Here is a 26,871-nt window from a genome sequence, read left to right as displayed (position 1 = left end):
TTTATATTACCGTATTGTTATCTCGGCACGGCGTCTACTCTATTGCTTACACACAGCGACACCCACAGTTGAGGAGTTAAACACACAGAGCCACTCTAGCGAGATGAGGAGGGGGAGGCTGCACAGTATTATTCTGAGCCTCCAGAACTTTATCAAAATCATTACACCAAAACAAACGCGACACGATGAAGAGGTATGATAAATACTAGAAAAATATTGATTAGCAAATGTGAAACTTTTTTATTAAATTAAGGTCGAAATGTATGTAAGCACATTATACAATACACATGCAGAGACAAACCAACGGCAATGTTTTTAGCTTGTCTCAATTTTCGCTAACCACTTTTAGCTAACCACATTAAAATTTAACCACATCAATTTTAGCTTTAGACAAGTTGTCTGTCTTTAGGTAGCATGAGAATGCCTGTCCTGGTAAGATATTTTACTTACTATTATTCATTCATTCATTTTCTTTTCGGCTTATTAGTCCCTTTATTAATCTGGGGTCGCCACAGTGGAATGAACCGCCATCTTATCCAGCATATGTTTTACCAAGCGGATGCCGTTCCAACTGCAACCTATCTCTAGGAAACATCCATACACACTCATACACTATGGACAATTTAGTTTACCCAATGTCTATTGAATTGATCTGGTGACTGTGGAGGCCATTTGATTACATCAAACTCATTGTCATGTTCTAAAAACCAGTCTGAGATGATTCAGGCTTTATGACATGACACATTATACTGCTAGAAGTCGCCATCAGAAGATGGGTACACTGTGGTCATAAAGGGATGGACATGGCCAGAAACATTGCTCAGGTAGGCTGCAGGGTTGACATGATGCTTAATTGGTACTTATGGCCTCCAAGGTGGGGTCCACTTTCAGTCCATTACACCACCACCACCAGCCTGAACCATTGATATAAGGCACGATGGATCCATGGATGACGTCAAATTCTGACCCTACCATCTGAATGTCGCAGCAGAAATTGAGACTCATCAGACCAGGCAACGTTTCTCCAATCTTCGATTGTCCAATTTTGGTGAACCTGTGCGAATTGAAGCCTCAGTTTCCTGTTCTTAGCTGCCAGTAGTGGCACCCTGTGTGGTCTACTACTGCTGTAGCCCATCCGCCTCAAGGTTCAGTGTGTTGTCCGTTCAGAGATGCCCTTCTGCATATAGGTTGTAACAAGTGGTTATTTTTATAGTTACTGTTGTCTTTCTATCAGCTGGAACCAGTCCAGCCATTCTCCTCTGACCTCTGGCATCAACAAGGCATTTGCACCCACAGAACTGCCGCTCACTGAATATTTGCTCTTTTTCTAACTATTCTCTGTAAACCCTAGAGATGGTTGTGCATGAAAATCTCAGTAGATCAGCAGTTTCTAAAATACTCAGACCAGCCCATCTGGCACCAACAACCATGCTACGTTCAAAGCCACTTAAATCACCTTTCTTCTCCATTCTGATGCTCGGTTTGAACTGCAGCAGATCATCTTGACCATGTCTACATGCCTAAATGCATTGAGTTGCTGCCATGTGTTTGGCTGATAAGGCATTTTATGTTTACAAGCAGTTGGACAGGTGTTCCTACTAAAGTGGCTGTTGATGTACTGCAAACTCCACATAATCTTCTGAATATAAAGATTTCAAGAGAATTAAGAATGCATAAAAACTTAACTCTTAATTTTTCAGATAAAAAATGTATAATGCCAATTACAAAATCAAAAAATAAAACCTAGTTCAGAAATAAATGTGCAACATCAATTACTCAAAGATAAATCTAAGAGTATACATGGATATTCAAGTCTAAATTATACAGTATATACAGTTGACGTCAGAATTATTAGCCCCCCTTTGATTTTTTTTTCTTTTGTAAATATTTCCCAAATGATGTTTAACAGAGCAAGGAAATTTTCACAGTATGTCTGATAATATTTTTTCTTCTGGAGAAAGTCGTATTTGTTTTATTTCAGCTAGAGTAAAAGCAGGTTTTAATTTTTTAAACACCATTTTAAGGTAAAAATTGTTAGCACATTTAAGCTATATATTTTTTCGACCTGCCTAGTTAACCTAATTACCCTAGTTAAGCCTTTAAATGTCACTTTAAGCTGTATAGAAGTGTCTTTAAAAAATATTTAGTCAAATATTTTTTTACTGTCATCATGACAAAGATAAAATAAATCAGTTATTAGAAATGAGGTATTAAAACTATTATTTTTTTAAATGTGTCGAAATAATCTTCTCTCCGTTAAACAGAAATTGGGGGAAAAAATAAACAGGGGGACTGTAGTTGTTAAGCTCTTGATTTTTTCACATGTCCTCTTCTTCAGATTCCAGAGTTTTTATTGTTTTATTGCAGGGCATATTTAAAGTCTGAATAAAATCAATCCCTACACAGGTTTTAGAGATATCAAGACACTCCCAACTCCACCATTTATAAAATGTCTGAACTATTATCTGTTATTACCACAATAAAGGGAAGAGCGAAGCGGATGTTTGTCAGAGCTCAACTTTAATGACAAGTTACTCTGATTAAAGATCAAGTTACTCTGATTAAAGACAGTTTTTGAATGCAGGTGTTAAATAGGACATTGCAGTGTGACGTGTGTTGATCATGGAACAGGTTTTGGCTTTTGCTCTGCTGTGTGTGCTTTCTGCATCGGTAAGTTTTACTCTATAACTGTAATTTTACAAAAGTGGGTTGCAGAAGCATCTTGATTGGGACGGGGAGAGTTTTTGTGATGGACAAATGTAATTTTATAGGCCATGGCATTTGTGAAAGCTTTTTACGTTTTTGTCAGACACAGTTCATTTAGGGACGTGCAATGTGTGCTGGTCAACCGCTCGGTTTCTGTCTTATGTTTTTTTTCTTCTTTTTTTTATGCTTTCGTTTTCTTTTAAGTTAAGAAATTGACTTCATATTTCTTTTTCTTGTGGAGATCGTATGAATAACTGTAGGTTAAACTGAAACTGAAGGTCTCCTAAAGGTCTTTTCAGATGGTACGCAGCAGTTTGTACATTTGCAGGATTTGAGGGTCAAGCTCATTTTCAATCAGAGAAATGCAGTAACTAATAAAATAGGAATGTTTCACTGGTGGTGAGGACACGGTGGGAATACAGTGCTGTCGTGGACATAAAGTACTGCACCTTTCATGAATGTTTCACTTCTGGGCATACAAAAATCTGAGTCAGTGTTTTGTGTAAAACACAAATACATACTGGGTGTAAAATACAGGTTAACATGAAAGTTATGGATTTTTTTTAAAGAAAAAAATTAAAAGTAGATTAACACATTTGTATTATTTGCTACAAAATAAAATGTCACACCAGAAAAATATACTTTTACAACACTTCACTGAAAAGATTTTTAAAAATGACCAGCAGGCAACTTATTTTTAAGCAATTGTGGTGGCTCAAATCATCACACTAAATTTATTGTATCAACAAAAGCTAGTTTGGGTCTGCTATTTAATGTTTAGTCATCAGTTTTAATGATATTCCTTCAATTTGTGTGCATGCCAAGTTAAGTGTTATGGATTGTAAATGAATTTTTAAACAGTCGAAACTAAAAGTATCAGCCCTTTACAATCTTTCCTAAGTGTTTTAAATCAACACATTTAAAAATGAAAGTTTTAAAATAACACATTTTTATTAACTAATTATTTTGTGTTTGCCATGATGACAGAACATATCATGTACTAATATTTTACTTGGTATTTAATTAAAGTGTTTTCATATATTTGTTAAATCTGCAGTTTCTTACTGCTGTCACCTGATATTATTATCTAAAATATAAAATATTCATTCATTCATTTTCCTTTCAGCTTAGTCCCTTCATTAATCAGGGGTCACCACAGTGGAGTGAACCGCCAACACAATGTAATAATTAAATGAAAATAGCTGGCTAAATGTTAGAGTAGTTTTGAACTTTGTGTTTTACACATGTTGTCAGATTTTGATCACGCAGTATTTCCTTGTTTGTTAGCTTTGAATAGCTTTCTTATCAATTCTGTACTGTTTTCAGAATTACTTACAGAGATAATCATTTACTAGACCAACAATCATAAATTGTTTCAGTGGAAAATAGATGGATGTTTGTTAATGCAGGACAAATTTCTTTAAAAAAAACGTTTTATTCTAAATTATATTTGACTATTTCACTGTTATGCCACTGTTTGAGTTTGTGCATTATAAAGCTCACCACCATATAGGTGGCTTTTCTATATGAGTTCACATGTCCTCACTATTTCAGATTGCGACTACTGCAATCAAAAATTTAAAAATAAAAACATCCAGCTGTATTATTGTTATTATTGTAGTAGTGTAAGTATTATTTTGACACTTTCCAAAGTCTCAATAGCTAACAGTATTACACTAACTAACAAAGAAAAAACAAAAACATTTGAGCAATTCCAGCGTTATGGATTCAAAATTTGCAGTAAAATTGAAAAACAAATGTTCACAGAGAAAGTATTTGTTACCATTATATTGAAACATTTGTTTATATTTTCTAAAAGAACTAACCACATAGTTATGCAGTCAGAAAAATATTAATGTGTAAACATGTTTTAGATTTTAAATGAGGAAAATAAACATGCGTTATGGATGTGACCAAAACGTCTGCGAGTTTACAGTAAATAACATACTTTGTAGACATTCTGGGAATGAAATTGCACAGCCCAAAAGAAACAATGCGAATCAAAAGGATAAGAGTTGGCTCACTATAGAACAAACATGATTGATTTTATTTTACTTTACATTTTTGCATTCATAAGGAAAAAGCTTTGTTATGTATGTGACATCTCTATGTTATGGGTGTGACAGATGGGAAATTACCACTTGTGTGACTTTGGTAAATCAAATAAAATAGCTTAAAAAGGTTGACAGAGACATTTTTGAGTATTTTTAGAGTACTATAAAATACAAGCCTACACAAAAAAACCTAGAAAAGGTTTCACTATTTTGGTGAAAACCTAATTTTTTTCATAGTAAGGTTGACTTTGCATGGAATTGCTGATTTATTTATATTTGTTGTTATTGTTCATTTCAACATTTGCAAGTTAAGTTGTATTGTAGTTTGCTCCATTATTTTTTAATGGTAGAGGGAGAATGAAAAGGAAAACATTAAGCCAGTTGTAATTATTGTTGCTATTTATGATATATTCATATGAGGTTACTTCGATACTTTTGATCAGTTATTATGACATATTTTCATCATGAAAAAAGACCATTATCACATGATAGCCAAGTACTCATAATATTCAAAATATGTTTTGCTTATTATATATTGCATTATTAAGCAAATAGGACATCATGCTATTTTCTTTACTTGAGAATTGTTTTATAAATTCATGACTGAATATAAAATTCAATATTTAATTGTTCTCTTCATAAATAAGTTATGATTTTCTAAGAACTGTACCTTGAAGGATGTTATAATGATTTTTTTTTTTTTTACGCAAGCATATACTTTTGAGTATGGTGTATATTTCTTATTTTTTATTTTATTCACTTATTAATTATTATTATTATTGTCTTAATATATAAGCTATGTTTTATGCATGTTGTTTGCTGTATAATATATATTAAAACAGTAATAATAATAATAATAATAATATTAAAAATAATGTGTGAATAAATACATTTATTGTTTTGGAGTCAATCATACAATATTTCTTTATTTAATGAATGCTATTTCTTTCCTCAGGGACAAACTCTCCCTAATGTTAACGATGTTAGGATAACTTATCAAACAGAGACTGAATTAACATTTCTGTGGGATAAAGCTGGCGGCAGTAGTAGTAACAATTATATACTGCATAGAGATGGGATTGACAGTGAAGTAATCACTGCTGGCTCTGGCAATCAAGTAACTTATACAATCTCAGGTCTGTCTTCTGGGACTAACTACAACTTTATACTCTTCACCGTGTTTGAGGGGCAAAAGAGCTCAGGATTTCTGTTCTCTGCCGCAACTGGTAAGTCATTCAAGTTACAATCATTACATTACAGTCAAAAAAAAAAAGATATATATATATAGTTATAATTATGAGTCCTTCTGTGAAATGTTAATTCTTTTTCAAATATGTCCTAAGTGGTGTTTAACAGACCAAGGCAATTTGTATTTGGCACCGTGTTAAAAGCAGTTTAAATTACATTTAAACAGTTTTAAGGCCACTATTATTAGCCCTGTTAAGAAATACATATATATTTATGTATAATTTATAAATTATGTACTGTCATCGTGACAAAGACATAAGAGTTATTAAATTAGAAAGGCAAAAATATGCTATAAGAAATTAATAAATTAAAAACTATTGTTTTAAAATATGTTGAAAAAATCCTTAAAATATCCTTTATAGAGCACTTGGAAAATAATAATAATTAATAATACCTTACATTTATATAGCAATATTCTGGGCACTCAAAGCGCTTTACACAATGGGGGGGGAATCTCCTCATTCACTACCAGTGTGCAGCATCCACCTGGATGACGCGACGGCAGCCACATACACCACACCACACACACACACCAGCTTATTGGTAGAGAGGAGACAGAGTGATGAGGCCCATTATGATATGGGGATGGTTAAGAGGCCATGATAGACAGAGACCAGTGGGCAAATTTGGCCAGGGTGCCGGGGTGAAACCCCTACTCTTTTTCGAAGGACATCCTGGGATTTTTAACAAATACAGAGAGTCTAAACCTCGGTTTAACGTCTCACCTACTGCACCTTAAAGAGAGACTTTAATAGTTTGTGTTTTTATAATTTGATTGGATTCTGTAGATGTCTTTGTAGCTTCAGGACCATCTGAATCAGAGGCCTTTTTATGCTGGAGTCATGTACTTTTCTGTGAGACCAGGTGTTTTTGCTTGTTCTAGACGTTTTTCCAATTCATTAATGTAAATATTGAAAAGTGACAGTGGACAGCATAGTCTTACACTATGCCCTTTCGTTTATTTCCAATTATAATTGATTGTTTGAATACATTGTTTTAATAATGTTGTATATTTTACCACCATTACCTGATTCTAGAAGCAGACCTTCATGCCAAATTGAATATAATGCTTTCTGAAAATCTACAAAGCAAGCAAAAATTTGGTTTTGGTTAATGTATTTGTCAATCAGAGCCTGAAGGGGGAAAGTATGGTCTGATGTTCTGTAATTTGGCAGAAAGCCAATTTGACTTTTGTGGAGGACATAGTTCATTGTAGAGGACATAGTTTATTGTAAGGAAACCTGAGTCTGTTGTTGATGATGTTCCAGAACAGCTTCCCCAGATTACTGCTCACACAGAATTATTAGTGTCTAAATTGTTTGACCTTTTTTATATATAAGCTTTATTAGTGTTTTATTTCATATGTTTGGTGTTACGACTGTGCCGTTAAATATCTAGGAGTTTGAGCAACAGTGAAAAGTTTTAATGTTGGTTGGGGTGAGTGTGGATCAGTCCCCTGCCTTCATGACAACACACCAAATTCAAGAATTTATTAACAGAAATGTACGATGATAACAAAACTGGGCAGCAAAAAATAGACTTCAGGAGGGGGAAAAGCTAAAACAAAAAAACAAAAGTACAGCGAGTAAAACTGTCTAATCTGACGAAGTAAAATAAAATTAACATCAACTAAAAAGTACACTAACTCCCTAACTAAACATAAACAAGAGTAAAAGGGTTTTAGAAATAAAATGGCACCCACCTCGCTACAGCTTCCAAACACAAAGTTAGTTTCAATTGCAGAGTTTAAACAAATTCAAAAGCTTTTACAACAGATTTTAACTTTAATAAGGTAAGCATAACAGTGAAAATTATCTTTCAACAAAACAACTATGCAGGAAAGAAACCACACTCTGGAAGCAAGCTTCAATATAGCTTGCAACTGGCAGGCAATTAATCAACTTCCTCTCATCTATACTTTGAGAAACAGGTAACAGAAAGAGAGCAGAAGAGAGGGAGAAAATAAACCAAACGCAACAATACATTCAAAACACCATGGAATGTAACATCGGGAAATGACAAACTCCCAGAACCCAATTGAACAGTTTCATTATAGCCAGTTGGAATTTGTGATTTATGTTTTTAATCTTTTAATTAAGGATACTATCTGGTCCACTTGTCCCCCCCCCTCTCTCTCTCTCTCTCTCTGAGTATAAAAGACATGTGGAGTGTAAAAAATATGTTGTGTTGGGTTGAAAATAATGTATTGATTTTTGAAGAAAATATAGTGTGATTTTGAAATGTGTTTGTTTAAAGCAATGAAACATGTTGTAGTTTAAAATTTTTGTATTAATTAAAAGTGTATTCAAAATTCAAAAAACTTCTCTCTCCCTCTCTTTTTTTCTCTCTCTCTCTCTCTCTGAGTATAAACTGAATGTCTCTTTCTGTGTTTTTGCTCTTCAGTTCCACCAAATGTTGAAAGTGTTTCAGTCATTGCTCAGAGTGAGAATACGATAACATTACAGTGGAAAAAAGACAAAGCTGAATATTCTTATGAGCTGATATATGAGGATAAAGTGGAAACTCCTCCATCTCCTCAATCCACAGTGGAATATACTGTCACATCTCTGTCTCCTGGGACTAAATATACATTTACACTCTACACTGTGTTTGAAGGTCTGAATAGCAGTGGATTCAGCTTCTCTGCTGTTACTGGTGAGTAAATTGTTGTAAAATGTTATGGGATATATCTTTGGTAAATGTTAAAATGTTCTTCAGGTAGTGCTTTAGTTAATTTAATGGTACATTTATACTAGGTAACTATTTACAGTGCATCCTGAAAGTATTCAAAGCGCTAGACTTTTTTCCCCATTTTTTATATTACAGCCTTTTTCCAAAATTTATTAAATTAATTTATTTTTTCTCAAAATTCTACACACAATACGCCATAATGACAATGTAAAAAATATTTTTGGAAATTGTTGCAAATTTATTAAAATAAAAAAACTGAAAAATCACATGTACATAAGAATTTACAGCGTTTGCCGTGAAGCTCAAAATTGAGCTCAAGTACATTCTGCTTCCACTTATTCTTAAGATATCTCTCTCGGTCTCTCTCTCTCTCTCCCTCTCTTTTTTTCTCTCTCTCTTTCTGAGTATATGAAACAGAAACTGAATGTCTCTTTCTGTGTTTTTGCTCTTCAGTTCCACTAAATGTTGAAAGTGTTTCAGTCATTGATCAGAGTGAGACTACGATAACATTACAGTGGAAAAAAGACAAAGCTGAATATTCTTATGAGCTGAGATATGAGGATAAAGTGGAAACTCCTCCATCTACTCAATCTACAGTGGAATATACGGTCACATCTCTGTCTCCTGGGACTACATATACATTTACACTCTACACTGTGTTTGAAGGTTTAAAGAGCAGTGGATTCAGCTTCTCCAATGTTACTGGTGAGTCTTAATAAATCATTGCTCTTCTTTTTTCTTCATCTCAACTTCATTTTTAGAAACTAAATGGAAAAAAATGTAGATCAATCATTTTTAATTATGATTTCATCACATGTTGTAAATTGTTATTCCAAAATATATTAAATGTATTTATTTCCTCAAAATTCTACACACAATACCCCATAATGTCAATGTGAAAAAAGATTTCACATTTCATTCAGACGGAAGCCACTCCGTAGTAAAGGGCATATAGCAGAATGCCTGGAATTTGCCAAAAGGCATCTGAAGAACTCTCAGACCATAAGAAACAAAATTCTCTGGTCTGATGAGACTAAAATTGAACTCTTTGGAGTGAATGCCAGGCGTTATGTTTGGAGGAAACCAGACACCACTCACCAGGCTAATACCATCCCTACAGTGAAGCATGGTGGTGGCAGCATCATGCTGTGTGGATGTTTTTTCAGCAGCAGGAACTGGAAGACTAGTCAGGATAGAGGGAAAAATAAATGCAACAATGTACAGAGACATCCTGAATGAAAACCTGCTTCAGAGTGCTCTTGACCTCAGACTGGGACGACGGTTCATCTTCCAGCAGGACAATGACCCAAAGCACACCGCCAAAATATCAATGGAGTGGCTTCACAACAACTCAGTAAATATCATTGATTGGCCCAGCCAGAGCCCAAACCTAAATCCTATTCAACATCCCTGGAGAGATCTAAAAATGGCTGTACAGCGTCGCTTCCCATCCAACCTGATAGAGCTTGAGAGGTACCGCAAAGTTGAATGGGCAAAAATTTCAAAAGACAGGCATGCCAAACTTGTGGCATCATATTCAAAAAGACTTGAGGCTGTAATTGCTGCCAAAGGTACATCTACAAAGTATTGAGCAAAGGCTGTGAATATTTCTGTACATGTGAGTTTTTTTTATTTTTATTTTTTATTTTTTTATACATTTTCAACAATTTCAAAAAATCTTTTTTCACATTGTCATTATGGGCTATTGTGTGTACAATTTTGAGGAAATAAATTCATTTAGTTCAGTGTGGAATAAGGCTGTAGCATAAAAAATGTGGACAAAGTGAAGCACCATGAATACTTTCCAGGATGCACTGTATGTGAGAATTAATACAGGAGTGAGCAGTGTGATAAACAGCAGTAACACTTCACCTATTAACTAATAAAGAAACATAAACTAGTCAGAATGTAATATCAAATTTTGGTTGAGTTTCTTATAACATAGGTAATTGACAATTAATGAATGAGCTTAACCATTAAGAACTTCAGTATTTATTATGTCCAATGTAAAAGTCAAACCACGATAAATAAATGTACTAGATAAATAGGCTTTACTGTATTTCAGACCGAAATTCTGAAACATAAAATAATAACAATAAAAACTAAATAATTATTTGTTAAAACTAACTGTTACCTAAATGCTCTTCAGTGATTTTCAGTGTTAGACTATTATTTTTGTCTATACTATATAGTATAGTTATACTATAGCTGTATATATATATATATATATATATATATATATATATATATATATATATATATATATATATATATATATATATATATATATATTTGTGTATTTTTTTCTTACTATAGTACTAATAGATATAGCATTATTGTAATACTATTCACTAATCATGCATTACTTTTTGCATAGTTACTTTTTAATGGACAGTTATTGTAAAGTATTGTTATATTCAGTGTAGCACAAAGGCTTGTTTTCCTACTCCAAAATTCTATTTTTATAAACATGGTGGTTTTGGATTTTATTCAAAAGACAGAGTAAACAATACAACGAAATATGTTATTAAAACATAGGGCAAATAAGGTATTTATCTATCTGCTTTTGTAAATCTGCTGTTCTATTCTGCAAATAAGCATGAACATGATCTCAAATATACATGCATGTCATATTTTCTCTATTACATAGATTTAAAAATATTATAGACTTCTGATGCTAATACAAATGTTGTAAAATTGTTAATAAAGCTGAATGGCTGAATTGTTATACCAGTGGATAGTAAAATAATTTTGGAAAGTATATAATTTCTGTCTCTTTCTTCTTCAGTTCCCCCTGATATTACAGGTTTTAGGTTCATTGGTCGAAATGAGTCTGCTCTAACATTACAATGGACAAAAGACAACCATGAATACACTTATGAGCTGGACAAAAGTGATGTTGAAACTCAAATATCATTTACTGATACTACAGTGGTGTGTCTCATCACATCTTTGTCTCCTGGGACTGAATACTTATTTACACTCTATACTGTGTTTGAAGGAGTTAAAAGTCATGGATACAGATTCTCTGAAGTAACTGGTGAGTCAGTACATAAGTAATGTCAGGCTAATGTGATTCTTTGTGTTTAGGAAATTAGATCTGGCATTTCTGTGTGGAGTTTGCACATTCTCTCCGTGTTTGCATGGGTTTCCTCCGGGTGCTTCGGTTTCCCCCATATTCCAAAGACATGCGCTATTAGTGAATTGGATGAACTAAACTGGCCGTAGCGTATGGGTGTGTGTGTGTGTGAATATGAGAGTGTAAGGGTTTTTCCCAGTACTGGGTTGTGCTGGTTGGCGGTTCATTCCGCTGTGGCAACTCCTGATTAATAAAAGGACTAAGGCAAAAAGAAAATGAATGAATGAATGTGTTTACAATATTCCAGCCTAATCTCACAAGGAAACGTAAGTATTTTACGTTTTGTCAGTTTAGTGGCTAATTCGTACGAATTCGTACGAGTTCAGTCGTACGAAAATGTACGATTTTAAAAAGGAGGCGTAGTACCCAACGTGGTATGAGCAAATCATACTAATTTGTATGAATTAGATTGTACGAATTCATACGAATTAGCCACTTAATCAAAAAGTTACGAATTGCCGTATTTTATTTAAAATACAATTCTGACCTGAAGAAAAGTACCAAAGTGACTGAGAAAAAACTGCATTATCATTTATGTTTTAATAAACATAATACAATGTTACAACATTCATTACACTGTTACAAAAACAGATTTGGCCATGCTTACAGTTTCGCGTTGGTGCATTTCTCACAACACTTGTGTATTTCTGCACAACAGTTAATGCATATTTAAAACAATTGGTACAAACTGCAAAACCTGATAACCTGCAAAAGCGCGTCACTTGCTCAAAATGGATAGTTCATTCCTCAGAAGCAAGTATTGATGTCAATCAAAGTGTCAGTATCATCAAAATGAAAAGTCCTGACACCATTGTTTAGGAACAAGAAAGTCAAATGGCTTTGTCATGTTTTCATTATGGCAGTTTACTCTCTACATTTTTTTTTAATCCAAAACAGTCAGATTTTGGTGAAACTTCCTGAAAATGCTCAAGACAGTACTATATTCTATTTGCACAGCCATTTGAGAACTGCAGTAAAGTTAGACATCACTGCATTTAGTGAGGTATCTGAGTACAAAACACTGAATATGTATGTTTCACATGTTTACTGTATTTGCTCTTTGCAATCCTAATTTATTCACAGCATTGTGCAAAAGAAAAAACACACCCTTATTTACAACAAGCATAAACTCCCTTTAGGTAGAGCTGTGCACAACTGTAAACAATATTGCAGTACACATTGCAACTAAATCTACAACATAAACAGATTTGTAAATCCTTCATAAAATTGTTCAATTTTTAAGATTTATTTTTTTTTATAAAATTTTCTAGACAGATTTTGACACCTAGTTCAACATTTTTGTATGTAATGACTCAAGTAATGAAATGAGGACTATTAGTTTTATATGGAATGACTATTCAGCATTTACAAGTTTAGTTAATTTTGACTGACATGACAAAAGCAAAAGATAATGTTATAAATAGCAGAGAGTTGTATGAAAGCAACTGATGCATGTCCAAAAGCATTCGCAATTTGTTGAAAGGAATGAGAAACTGCTACTAGGATGTGCACAAATGACTAATTGTTTTGAGAAATTCATTAACTGTTGTGCAAATGTAAAAAGTGTCGTGAGAAATGCACCAAAGCGACTGAGAAAAACTGTAAGCCCACCGAAGTTCATAGTTGCCATTTTCCTTTTATAAGTAATTTTCTACATGTTATCCATGTTTAGTTTCTCAATGACATACAAGCGAACAACCAAATAAAAGATTTCAAGAGATAAATAAGAAATTGATTTACTTCCTCTCACATCAGGCTTTCAACTTCCTTGCATCCCAAAATGGATGCAAACCCTCCCAAATAAAGGCAATTTTCATGATAATAAAAATGATTTTTTTTTGTACACAAATGTATATCAACATAATCATGAAGGTTTCTAGATACATCCAAATGAAACAAATCTTTTAAAAAAAAAAAAACAAATCAATTTTACTAAAACTTGTAAACTACTCATCTACTTCACAAGAAGTAGTTATAATTTCCTTTATAAATAAATTAATAAATAGAGTTTGCTCAGATGAGCGGGTGAAGTCATTGTTATATTTATTTTGTTAAATTAACTTAAGTTAATTCTGAATAGTCATAATTAATAATAATGTATTATTGATCATTAATATTCATAAACTGAGCTAATTTTGCTACAGAGTATTATTATGCCTCTCAATGCCCTAATCATTTGTAAGTCCCACAAAAGCATTTCCTAAATGACTTACTGTAAATATAAATGTAGATGACAGACTCTGTGTTTTGCGTGTCTGTTTCAGTGCCATCTAATATTGAAAGTGTGTCTGTGGTGGAGGCTAGTGACACTGACATGAACTTACAGTGGAATCCTGTGCCTAATGAACAAAACAACAAATACAACTATGTTCTTAAATACAATGATGTTGAGGAAACTGTTGATCGTACAGCTGAGAATTTGATAAAGCATCATGTATCAGGCTTGAATCCTGCAACAAATTACAGCTTCACTTTGCACACAGAGTTTTATTCTCAGAGAAGCACTGGATACAACTTCTATCATACCACATGTGAGTGGCTCTAAATTTTCATATTCTCTTCTTTCTCTTTTTTGCAATATAAAAATAACGGGCCAAATGACAGTGTTGAGCAAAAGAAGAAAAAAGTCAGAATGTAACAGTTATCATGCATTTTAAATTGCTAATAAACAGAGTTGAACTGGAAAAAAAACAGATTATATGTTATATTTTAGTTTAGATTATATTACATTTTAGGTTATTCATTCAGATTCATGATTTAAATATATAAATATGAATACAAGATCTGATCTGACAGCAGTTTAGCCCTGCTACACATTATCTCTCAATATAAAAATTCATTCTGCAGTATTCACTATTTATACTATTCCTTCATTCATTTTCTTTTTTAGCTTTGTCCCTTTATTAAAATGACTAATTCTTGTTGAATCTTTCTTGACAGCTTTATCTTGTGTAACTGAAGTCAGAGTCACTCGATCACTCACAGAGTTGACTGTCGAATGGAATAAATTGAACCAAAACAACGTCTACAACTACATTCTGCTCAGAAGTGATGGGGTAGAGCAACACTTCACTGGATCTGCTGTTGTGGGGGATGTGATTGCACATAAATACTCATCACTCGAACCAGGCACTGTATACAGTTTTACTCTCTTCACTGTGTCAAATAATGTCAGAGATCCTGGACACAGATTCAAGAGCATCACCAGTAAGTTTTATGACACTACACTGATTTGAAAAGCTAAATAGTTGAAATTAAGTTTTGACAGCATGCTACAGTATGTCTGCTATGTTATTAAACATGTTTTTCTTTTCTTTACAAGCAAATGTCACTAATCTGCCTGACCAAAGTGAATATGAATGAGTATTCCAACTAGAAATTCTGCATTAATAAAAATTAATAAATTAATTACTGATGTGTGTTTATATTACTACATCAGCTCAATTGGCGTTTCTGTGTGGAGTTTGCATATTCTCCCTGCCTTCGTGTGGGTTTCCTCCGGGTGCTCCGTTTTCCCCCACAGTCCAAAGACATGTGGTACAGGTGAATTGGGTAGGCTAAATTGTCCGTAGTGTATGAGTGTGTGTGTGAATGTGTGTGGATGTTTCCCAGAGATGGGTTGCAGCTGGAAGGGCATCCGCTGCGTAAAAACTTGCTGGATAAGTTGGCAGTTTATTCCGCTGTGGCGACCCCGGATTAATAAATGACTAAGCCGACAAGAAAATGAATGAATGAACATATAAACACACGTATAGATGGATTTTTTATTTATTTATTTATTTATTTTTACCACAAAATCTTTTTTAAATGCAAAATACAAAAGAAAAAAATCGTCTTGAATAAAAAATAAATTACTACTATTTTTCTGGAAAAAAAATTATGTTACAGGTCTTCTATAACTTTTGACCGGAAAGACCACAAGAGTGCTTCTGAATTATGGGTAACCAAAATGTTTCAGCATTTGCTACATTATTCAAATCCAGAAGCTGTTTCTGTTAATATAATTTAATTGACTTTAGCTGACAACATTGAACAGTTATATTAATAAACTTGCTTTAAAAACATTCATTCATTATTTTACTTCGGCTTAGTGCTTTATTTATTAGGGGTCGCTAAAGCGGAATGAACCGCCAACTTTTCCGCCATACGTTTTACACAGCAGATGCCCTTCCAGCGCAACCAGCACTGAGAAACATCCATACACTCCTGCATTCATACACTACAACCAATTTTGTTTACCCAATTGACCTATACTGCATGTCTTTGGACTGTGGGGCAAACCGAAGCACCAGAAGAAAACCCACGCAAACAGGGAGAACATGCAAAATGCACACAGACATGCCAACTAGACCAGCTTGGACTCGAACCAGTGACCTTCTTGCTGTGAGGCAACAGTGCTGACTACTGAGCCACCGTGCCACCCTCTTTAAAAACATATTGCCAGTTAATGCTTACTTTAATCTATTACCAATTTTTTACTCTTTAATTTAATAACTCTGTTAGCTGAACCCTAATTTGGGACAAATATGGATAAACCCAGCTTTAAAAATGTAATTTAGAATATTTAGCTTTTTTGCATTTGTACATATTTGACCGCCATTTGGGAAACAGACAAGCACATTTTTTTTAATGTATTTTTAGCATATTTAGCAGATATTCTGTAAGCATTAGTGAAAATAAGAAATCCAGGGTAAAACCATACAATCAAAGCTAACACCACGACTACACACAGATCAGGATTAAAACTTAAATCGTGAGATCTTTATTTACCACTAAACTCTAACATTTAAATTAGTGTTTATTTATTCTTGTTTTTTTTCTGCAGCTCTGGATTGTGCATCCTTTAGCTGGGAAGTCACCAACACATCAATAGTTGCTGATGTGTACGGTTGCACATATGTCACGGCTCAAAGCAGCAGCGGGAGTGGTAAAAATGCTTCTATTGAGGGAGACAGGGTGAATCTGCGAGACCTGTATCCTGGAGAAAGCTACACTGTTTCACTGTTTTATAACTTGGAGTCTGAGATGTTCACACAGTGCTCACAACGCCTGACATTAGGTGAGCTTAAACTCTCTGTTTTGGACCATGGCACTTGACACCTGAATTCTGATTTTCTTTCAAACTTCTGTAGTTCCAAATAGTGTCTCTCATCTTCGCTGCAAATATCATTCTGGAGGATATGGTCTGGCTGTCATGTGGGAATATCCAGATGGAGTTGTGGATGTGGTGGAGGTGGATGTTAACAAAAAAAGCTTCAACCATTCGCATGGTTCAGACGAACCAACTCAGCAGCTGGTAACAGACCTGCAAGCTGCTCAGTGGTACAAAGTCACAGCAACATCATTTTCTGGAGCCAGGAGGAGTGAAACTATATCGATCAACTGCCAAACTGATCCGGCAGGTAAGATTCCTTAATTTTAAAACTCCTAACTGAATAAACCAGTTCAATACATATCTTAATGTTGTAATTGTCCTTCAATATTCCTTCAAACATTTGTTATTTAAGCCACAATATGTTAAAGGGTTAGTTCACACAAACATCTAAGATTTGTATTTAATTACTCCCCCTCATGTCATTCTAATCCCCTGAGACCTCCTTTTCTGAATTTTCGTTGCTGTCTATGGAGGATGAGGGAGCTCTCAGATTTCATTTAAAACAGGGGTCATCAATCTTTTTCCTGGAGGTTCAGTGCCCTGCAGGGTTTAGCTCCAACTTGCCTCAACACACCTGTCTGGGTGTTTCAAGTATACTTAGTAAGAGCTTGATTATTTTGTTCAGGTGTCTTTCACGGCGAATGAAGCTCTGCACAAGACTTTTGGCCAGCGGAGAAATTTAAATGGTCGTGCCCAACTGAGTCTGGTTCCCTCAAGGTTTTTTTTCTTCACTCCCATCAGGTGAAGTTTTTTTTCCCTCTCCGCTGTCGCCACTGCCTCGCATGGTTCAGGATTGGTAGAGCTACGCATCGATGAATTGGCTCTTCAGTGTTTGAACTCTCAGTAATGATTAAATCACACTGAACTGAGCTAAACTGAACTGAACTGAACTTAAACACTAAAACCTGAACCACACTGTTCCAGTTACTATGACCATTTATGTGAAGCTGCTTTGACACAATCTACATTGTAAAAGCGCTATACAAATAAAGCTGAACTGAATTGAATTGAATCTATGATTAGAAGCTAAAATCTGCTGGATACCGGACCTCCAGGAACAAGTTTGGTGACCCCTGATCAAAAATACCTTAATTTGTGTTTTGAAACTGAACAAAGGTCTCATATGATTGGAAAGACATGAGGGTAAAAATAAATAGCAAATCTTATTTTAGCGTGAAATAACACTTTAATCTGCCACACAGTTCTATATCACAATATAAAACAATAACAATTTATGAATAACTTTGTGGGCGTCACAGTGGCGCAATGGGTATAGCACCATTGCCTCACAGCAGGAAAGTCGCTGGTTCAAGCCCCAGCTGGGTCAGTTGGCATTTCTGTGTGGAGTTTGCTTGTTCTCCCCGTCTTGGCGTGTGTTTCCTGCGGGTGCTCCGGTTTCCCCCACAGTCCAAAGACGTGGTATAGATGCGCTAAAATGGCTGTAGTGTATGAGTGTGTGTGTTAAATAGTGTGTATAGGTGTTTCCCAGTGTTTGGTTATGGCTGCAAGGGCATCCACTGTGTAAAACATTTGCTGGATAAGTTGGTGGTTCATTCCGCTGTGGCAACCCCTGAATAATAAAGAGACTAAGTTGAAAAGAAAATGAATGTATTAATAGATTTGTTCGTTTGTTCTGCAGGTGTTATAGCTGGTGTACTGGTGTTTTTCTTGTTGGTCATCATTATATGTGCTGGAGTCTTTGTATGGATCCGCTATGGTTCAGCCAAGTTTCATAATAAGTAAGCTATTTATTTACTAGTTTTAATGTATAGGATTATGTTTATTGAATTAAATATATTTTAAAAACTATATTATTTGTTTTATTTAAAGTATTTTTCTCATAATGTCTCATCTTTAGAAGATCACACCCACCTGTGGAGTCAAAAGTGTCTATAACACACAACAAGTATGTACAGTATGACTCTATTCCACTGTAAATGTTGTAAAATACATTATTCATTCCAAATTGTAAATTTTATCATTAAGCTGAGGTCACAGTAGACTTTTATCCCCATAGACTTTCACACACGAATGCATCAGACCGGAAATTATCGCAGTTCACTGTGTTGTACAGGTCAAGCTTGGCGAACTCTGACCTGCAAAATCGCATTACTGAGACCAATCGAGGATCAAAACATGACCTCTCTAGACAGAAATTTAAAATATGGACCAATCGCTTGCTTTTTTAAATGTCTATTCATGTTTAATCCCACCCCTTTTCTCAGCACTGTACTACACAGTTACGCAAGCTCAAACTTTAGTGTGACCGCAGCTTTATTTACTCTTAATCATTGCATTCCAAACATATATTCAGGGGTAAAACACAGGTGAATCTAATAGACACTAACAAACAGCAGGAAAAACAACAAAAGAATCACATTACAAAACACAAGCACATGGAACACAAGACATGTGAAATATCTAATTGTGATATTACCAGGAAGGCGCATCCTAGCACCTACAAAAAAAACATATACAGAAATGAGGGCAGGGTGGGTGGCCAGGGAGGAGGAACTGGAGGGAGGAACCAGGAGGGAAGCTGATACTTAATAATAAAAATAACTGTGAAATTCTGGAATTTTTCAGAACAATTGCCTCAGATAAATTTCCTGAACATTTTCATAACATGAGTTGTGATGACAAGAGAAATTTCAGCGTTGAATATAAGGTAAAGTCGACTCAACATGAAATAGAATTGTACTTTTTTACATTTCAACTGTTTACAGATTATGATTTTCCTGAATATGTTTTTAACAGGACTTGGGTTCAGTGGGTGTAAAACAGTCAAGTGTTGCGGCTCGTCTCCCTGAAAACAAGGATAAAAATCGAATCTCCTATGTATTGCCATGTGAGTATTCACTTCATATACAGACAAAAAACAAATGACTTTTCATTTCTATCCACTAGAGTAAAGTGAAGCCAACACATCCAGATTTGGCCATTGTCATTTCATGCAATAATGCAATTTGAAGTCATGCTGTATGAATAATGAGTTGAAGCTGTGATATCAAAGTCCAAACTCTCCCTAATCTTTATGCCTCATCCCATTTTTATAGCTTCAACAACTAAATAACTAATGAACACTTATGAATTTCACAAATTTCACTGTACCAAATTTCACTGTATATATAGATATATATATATATATATATATATATATATATATATATATATATATATATATATATATATATATATATATATATATATATATATATATATATATATACACACACACATTTTTCCACCAGAGGGCGACTGAAAACTTTAGATTTTACTGTAGCATGAGCGAATCTGTTTTTTTTTTTACAAACAAAATATTCATTAACAGTAATACAATTGTGTCTTAATAGATCATTTATCCTTCTCTCTCTCTTTTCAGATGACAGCTCCAGAGTGCATCTAACCATAAATAAAGCGGGTGATTCTGATTACATCAATGCCAACTACATCCCTGTAAGTTGTAAAATATTCACTACATAATATCCTTTGATTTTATCATTTGATATATATTTATTTATTTCCATGTTATTTTATGCTGTCAATTATTTTCCTATCTGAATCAACTGACCAATCTCTATCCATCTTTGGTAACTTTAATCTTTGTTTATGATGTTTATGTGTGTGTCAGGGATATGGAAATGTAAGCAGACAGTATATAGCGGCACAAGGTCCACTGCCGTCCACTGTCAATGAATTCTGGAGAATGGTCTGGGAGCAAAAGTCATCAGCTATTGTCATGGTAACCAACTGTACTGAGGATGGAATGGTAAGGCAATGTTATGAGTATTAAACTGCTTGTATATTGCTGTGATACACTGTGTAGTTTTTCATTTATTAAAAAATCTAGTCCAAAGATATGTACAGTTGAAGTCAGAATTATTAGCCCCCATTTGATTTTTTTTTCTCTTTTAAAAGTTTCCCAAATTAGTTTTAAGGAAAGGAATTTTTCACAGTATGTCTGATAATATTTTTTCTTCTGGAGAAAGTCATATTTGTTTTATTTCGGCTAGAATGAAAGCAGTTATTAATTAAAAAAAAAACATTTTTGGGACAAAATGATTAGCCCTTTTAAGCTAATTTTTGTTCGATAGTCTACAGAACAAACCATCATTATACAATAACTTGCCTAATTACCCTGACCTGCCTAGTTAACCTAATTAACCTAGTTAAGTCTTTAAATGTCACTTTAAGCTGTATAGAAGTGTCTTAAAAATATCTAGTCAAATATTATTTACTGTCATCATGACAAAGTTAAAATAAATCTGATATTAGAAATATGTGTTTAAAACTATTATGCTTAGAAATGTGCTGAAACAATCTTCCCTCCATTAAACAGAAATTGGGGGAAAAAAATAAACAGGGGGGCTAATAATTCTGACTTCAACTGTATATAAGTATTAGTATTTCCCACTCAAATCTTTAAACGTATATATATATATATATATATATATATATATATATATATATATATATATATATATATATATATATATATATATATATATATATATATATATATATATATATATATATATATATTAATGAAAATGCAACAAATAAGAAGCTTAAGCTTTATTTGATTTAATCAGGTTTGTTAAAAATGTGTTTTAATTAAGTTAGATCATTTGTGCAATGGTTTTACGATGTCTGCCGCAAGGTACCAAACTGTTGTCAATTATGGTATATTCAGTAAATTAAGCTGTTTAATTCATTTGTACTTTCACAGTTTGTCATACCAGTGAGTTTAACTAAAAGTTTTAAATTTCAGATAACCTAAATGAGAGACTTACGCTGGGCCTTTTTCATTTATATTTAGGAAATAAAAAAATAAAAAATCTCTGTCATCAGTATGATTTGTATTTCAAAATAAAATATTTTTTACAGGGTACACTAATGACACAACTCCAGGGGACTACTAGTTATTTTTTTATAAATACTAACTATATTTTTATAATGTTTGTTTCAATATTGGTCTGTGTCAATTACGTGGTATGTTTGATAGTTTAAGATAAAATTTAAGATAAACCTGTTTTTTAACCTTAAAAAAAGCACTTTTTTTTTGTTAAATCTAGAAACAGAAAACTGGACATTTCCACATGCTAGAAGCACTATTATGCTATTTTTTTTTCTTTATGTAATTTTCAATTATCAGAACTAAAGATGTGTGTTTAGTTTTTTAAATCTAATTTTGTGTAATAACACAGTTTATGATATTTATTATAATTGATCATAATCATATTTGTCATTTGTACCTGACAGTTATTTTCAGCTTTTTCGTTTTCTTTTTTTTAATTAACTTCTCCAGGTTAAGTGTGAACAGTACTGGCCGCTGGAGAACACACCGTGTCTCTACGGAAATCTGCTTGTCGCTGTGAAATCAGAGAATAAATCTGAAAGTTGGACTTTGCGGGAATTTCATGTGAAAAATGTAAGCTATCCAATTGTAATTTTCTTTATGTTTAATATGTTGTGCACGCTTGGACCCGGAAGCCGCTTCGCGTGACGTCACACTTAACAAGCAGATAACTCTAAAATGTATTTAATTATATCAAACAGCGCTGCTTTCTCTATGTGTCGACAAGTGGAACAACAGTAAGCTTTTCTGTGTCATTATAAAAGCTCTTCTGGTTTCTACATCAGTCTCATTTCTTATTGCTTCAACGCTTTTGTTTCACTTCGACAGCTTTCATCTTTAATCTGCATCATATTACCATGATAATAGGTTTTGAATACTTTTGAAAACACTGTTTATTACACTTCGCGTTTTGTCCAACTGGAATATCCACGCACGAAAATATAACTTTTAAAACTTTTGAATCTTAAAGCTTCTAGAAAACCTCGAGTACTATTTTTGAGATGTTAACAGATTTGTGTGTGTTGAGCATCAGCTAAGACTATGTTAGCACCTGTTAGCTTTAATTGTGGAGAAAACTGGATAATTTGGGGCTTTTGTCAGCTAATTTTAGCTTCCAGGTTTAATATAATTTTTGGGGCGGGATCAAAATCAGTTACGTAGCACGAATCTGCTAGTGGAGTGGTGACGCATCGGTTTCTTATTATTATTCATAGCTGAGTTTTCTTATCCTATGAGAAGAGCTGGCTTCTTAATCATTCATGACTGCACGTGCTTTCCGAAGGCAAGACAGACCTGCCAGTGCCAAGCTGTGAGACACGGACCCATGGCACACAGTATTTAGCTGTTCATGAAGGGTCTTATTTGTTTGTTTCCATGATCCACAGGGTTTGTTGCATGTTTTTACCCCGTGATTCTGTCATGGTCGATACAGCAAAGTTGTTTGTGTGCTGCAACCATTTTTGTCAGTAGAGCAGTACAAGAATTGGAGAATGGCGGACGTTGTCTTTTATCAGGAGTTTATTCACATTTAGACACATTGTCGTGCTGCTGTGTTCGCCTAAATCCTCCAAATTACCAACAGGGCTAATGGTTAAAATAGACAGGGCAAGAGACCTGCTGCACTGAGTCTGCATTCAGACCTATGACTCAGACTTGGAGACTGACGGAAAAGTCCTCAATAATAGTGTTTATATGAACACGGTAATCTTTATAATGATATAAATTGTGGTTATCTATGAAATTACGAATAACAAATGTAGCAGGGCATTAAATTGCTGTTTATTTCTTTGCATTTTAACTTTGTAAACTATAAAATCATGCGTCTCCTCACGGTTTGTGTCTCATTTTGTGAGCCGACTGACAACAGTTGTTCGCTCCCCTTCTTCTCCCCAGCTGACCACGCCCACTCCTACCCATTCTCGCAGAGCTCCATTATGATGCATCTTTTGAACAAATTCTAGGGTATAGCTGAACCGAAAGTGGGGGGTGTCATGGCCCTTTAAGGAAAAAATAATAATTTGGTTGGCACCCGGAAGTAAGATTTTTGAAATATGAATAGTCAGTGTTACTTTCAAGCAATTTTTTGAAACTTGACCAATGCTTCAACATGAGAGTCCAACAGTGTAACTAACTCTGTATTCATGAAATAGCATTAGAACACAGCTTTAATTAAAAGAAAAAGGAAATAAAATAAGCCCTCGCTATTGGATCTGCAGAGCTGTAGGGCTTAAACACTGTAAAAAATAGCACAACCTTTGACTGCTATACACTTATTATCTAGTGTCCTGGGAAAATATTTTAAATATTAAACATTTTCATTATCTCTGACCTTGACTACGATTGGGTTTTTGTTCACAAAAAGGTTCCTACAAATTTAGATCAATTTATTTACTAATATTTGTTTATTTAATTCTTTTTTATACATAACTCATAACATTTTTTACATAACTGCCAGGTAACCTTAATGGAATCAATCTTTTTTTGTTGTGCTTAACAGAAAATGACCTCTGATACACGAACAGTGCATCACTTCCACTTCACAGCATGGCCAGATCATGGTGTCCCTTGTGGCACTGAAGATTTAATCCAGTTCAGAGAACTTGTCCGACAGCACATAGAGAGCCCTTTCTCTGCAGGACCAACAGTTGTACACTGCAGGTGATCCTAAAACACATTGCTAATAATGACACTTACACTGATTCACAGAAATCAACAGAAAGAGCATTACAATCAACCCATAGAGGTGAAGTGAAATATTTATTCCTTTGGTTATATTCTCTATAATGTAGTGCTGGAGTGGGCCAGACAGGAACACTGATCGCACTGGACGTCCTGCTGCAGCAGCTGAACAGAGAGAAGGCAGTGGGTGTTGCAGCGTTTGTTAAGGAAATGAGACTCAGCCGGCCACTTATGGTAGAAACTGAGGTAAGATGATAAAAACCATTTGTGACCCTGGTTACAGTCTTAAATGACACAGGTAAAATTGTGGGAATAGCCAGAAAATACACTGTATGGGTCAAAAATGATTTGTTTTGTAAATTTCCCCTCGTAAACATATAAAAACTGAATTTTAGATTAGTAATATGCATTGCTGGGTGACACTATGGCTCAGTGGTTTGCACTGTCAGCTCACAGCAAAAAGGTCGCTGGTTCGAGTCCCGGGAGGCATTTGCTGTTGAGTTTGCATGTTCTCCCCGAGTTTCGCCCACAGTCCAAAGACATGCTTTAATAGGTGAATTGAATAAACTAAATTGGCCGTAGTGTATGAGTGTGAGTGTGAATGAGCGTGTATGGGTGTTTTCCAGTAAAAGATTGTTGGCTGGAAAGGCATCCACCCTGTAAAACGTATGCCGGAATAGTTGGCGGTTCATTCCTTTGTGGCGACCTCTGAAATATAGACTAAGCTGAAGGAAAATGAATGAATGAATGCATTGCTGACAACTTCATCTGAACACCTTTTAAGGTGATTTTCACAATATTTAGACTTTTTGAAACCATCAGATTCCAGATATTCAAATAGTTGAATTTCAGTCTAATATGTCCTGTCCTAATTAACCATACATCAATAGAAAAATCTCAATCAAGGGAAAAAGCAGGTGAAAAAATGTCAGGGTGGCTTGTTTTGCTGACTGGCTTTTTGAGAGGGGTCTGGATGCAGACCTGGTGCAGTGCAATCTGAGCTGCATCCAATGCTTTTTAATGGGCTCATCTGACCCCACCCCTAACCCTACCCGTCACCGTGACGTCACTCACTCCATTGAGTGTATTGTGTCTGACACTGCATGGCTGAGTGATGCAATCTCAGCATGCATCATAAAGGCTGCATCCAGATACTACTGGGCTTTTTTGTCACAAAGATCAGTAAATATTACTACAGAATACTAATACTTTTAAAAGCTTATAATGTTTGTAAGAATTTTAAAGTTCTTTTTTCAGCACTCAAATCACAATCGTAAAGTAAAAATGTGAATTATAAATTCTGACTTTAAGAGAAATAAAGTGAATTATGAGAGAGCTTGTTAAAACTCATTTCCAACATTTATATTAAGAGTAACTGCTTTCATTTGAAATAACTGCCACATTTAGTTGGCAACTTTTATTCATCCTTTTATCCATCCTGTATCCAGTCCTTCAGCACATTCAGCAATGTTACTGTAATTTCTACAACTAAGTTTTGAAGATTGACTGGAGCCGGATCCAGAATTTATTAAAATACAAAACAACTAGAGCTGCAGATGCTTTAAGTATACTTCCTTGGTTTTCAAATATCTGTTTAGTACTGGTCAGGATATTTGGTATTTTAGTGATGATGATTATTATGGGCATTATGAAAAATGAACACACTACAGATATGTTTTACTCTTTTTAACTTTATTATGCTTCTCATCTTTTCTTACAGTCTCAGTATGTGTTCCTGCACCAGTGCATCCTGGACTCTTTGCCTCCACAGTCAGAACCCATTTATGAAAACACGGACTCCATCTATGTCAATGAAATGGCTTTGAAAAGTATTTAAAGGTGCAATTCACACATGAAAACAATTCATGTAACATTAAAAAATAAAACATTTCGCAAAACCATATACTAATAAAATCTTTTTTAAATAAAATAAAAAAATCTGTCAATATAACGCAGAAATATCAAGTTCAGATAATCTTCAAGCCACAGTCCTATATTTTCAGCATGCTTACTTATACGTATGTTACACTTATATATAATATTTCCCAATTTGTTATCCAGTGGTTCCTTTCCAAAAATAAACATTGAAAACATGGACGATGCAAACATTACATATACTTTAATGCTGATTTTATTATCAATGAAAAAAATAGTATGTTGACCCTGAACTATTTCCACATTTCCAGTCGTTATATGTGTACTATATTTTGATATAATATTTTAGCTTGTTAAGGTTTATGGATTATTTCATTGAGCTGCATTTAATGCTGCTTATTTTCCACAGAGCATTTTAACAATGACGATGTTTTGCCAAGAATAAAAAAAGAGACGTCTATTTAAA

The 26,871-nt window shown here is 34.3% G+C and overlaps 1 protein-coding gene across 4 annotated transcripts; it reads left to right on the top strand.

The window, feature by feature from the left end:
* The first annotated feature begins 64 nt into the window (after nucleotides 1-64).
* LOC569071 (receptor-type tyrosine-protein phosphatase H) lies at nucleotides 65-26,871 on the top strand. Of its 4 annotated transcripts, XM_087309127.1 has the most exons (20): nucleotides 65-193; nucleotides 2,585-2,670; nucleotides 5,716-5,986; nucleotides 8,412-8,663; nucleotides 9,153-9,404; nucleotides 11,488-11,739; nucleotides 14,103-14,369; nucleotides 14,779-15,045; nucleotides 16,664-16,897; nucleotides 16,971-17,240; nucleotides 18,633-18,732; nucleotides 18,852-18,899; nucleotides 19,580-19,661; nucleotides 19,751-19,841; nucleotides 20,376-20,449; nucleotides 20,625-20,762; nucleotides 22,302-22,424; nucleotides 24,349-24,509; nucleotides 24,641-24,776; nucleotides 26,251-26,871. In XM_087309127.1, the coding sequence occupies exons 2-20, from the start codon at nucleotides 2,623-2,625 to the stop codon at nucleotides 26,365-26,367; spliced, it is 3,183 nt and encodes a 1,060-aa protein (XP_087165253.1). In that variant the 5' UTR covers nucleotides 65-193; nucleotides 2,585-2,622; the 3' UTR covers nucleotides 26,368-26,871. The 4 variants fall into 4 exon arrangements, with proteins under 4 accessions (XP_087165253.1, XP_087165256.1, XP_087165254.1 ...); XM_087309130.1 differs by lacking the exon at nucleotides 65-193 and having other exon boundaries at nucleotides 2,471-2,670; nucleotides 14,779-15,254; nucleotides 15,451-16,897; XM_087309128.1 differs by lacking the exons at nucleotides 65-193; nucleotides 9,153-9,404 and having other exon boundaries at nucleotides 2,474-2,670.

This window comes from Danio rerio, chromosome 24 (assembly GCF_052040795.2).
Source record: "Danio rerio strain M-AB ecotype USA chromosome 24, GRCz13ab, whole genome shotgun sequence".
Taxonomy (NCBI): Eukaryota; Metazoa; Chordata; class Actinopteri; order Cypriniformes; family Danionidae; genus Danio; species Danio rerio.
The sequence above is the reverse complement of the archived record's forward strand: the minus strand, read 5'-3'. Positions and strand labels throughout refer to the sequence as shown.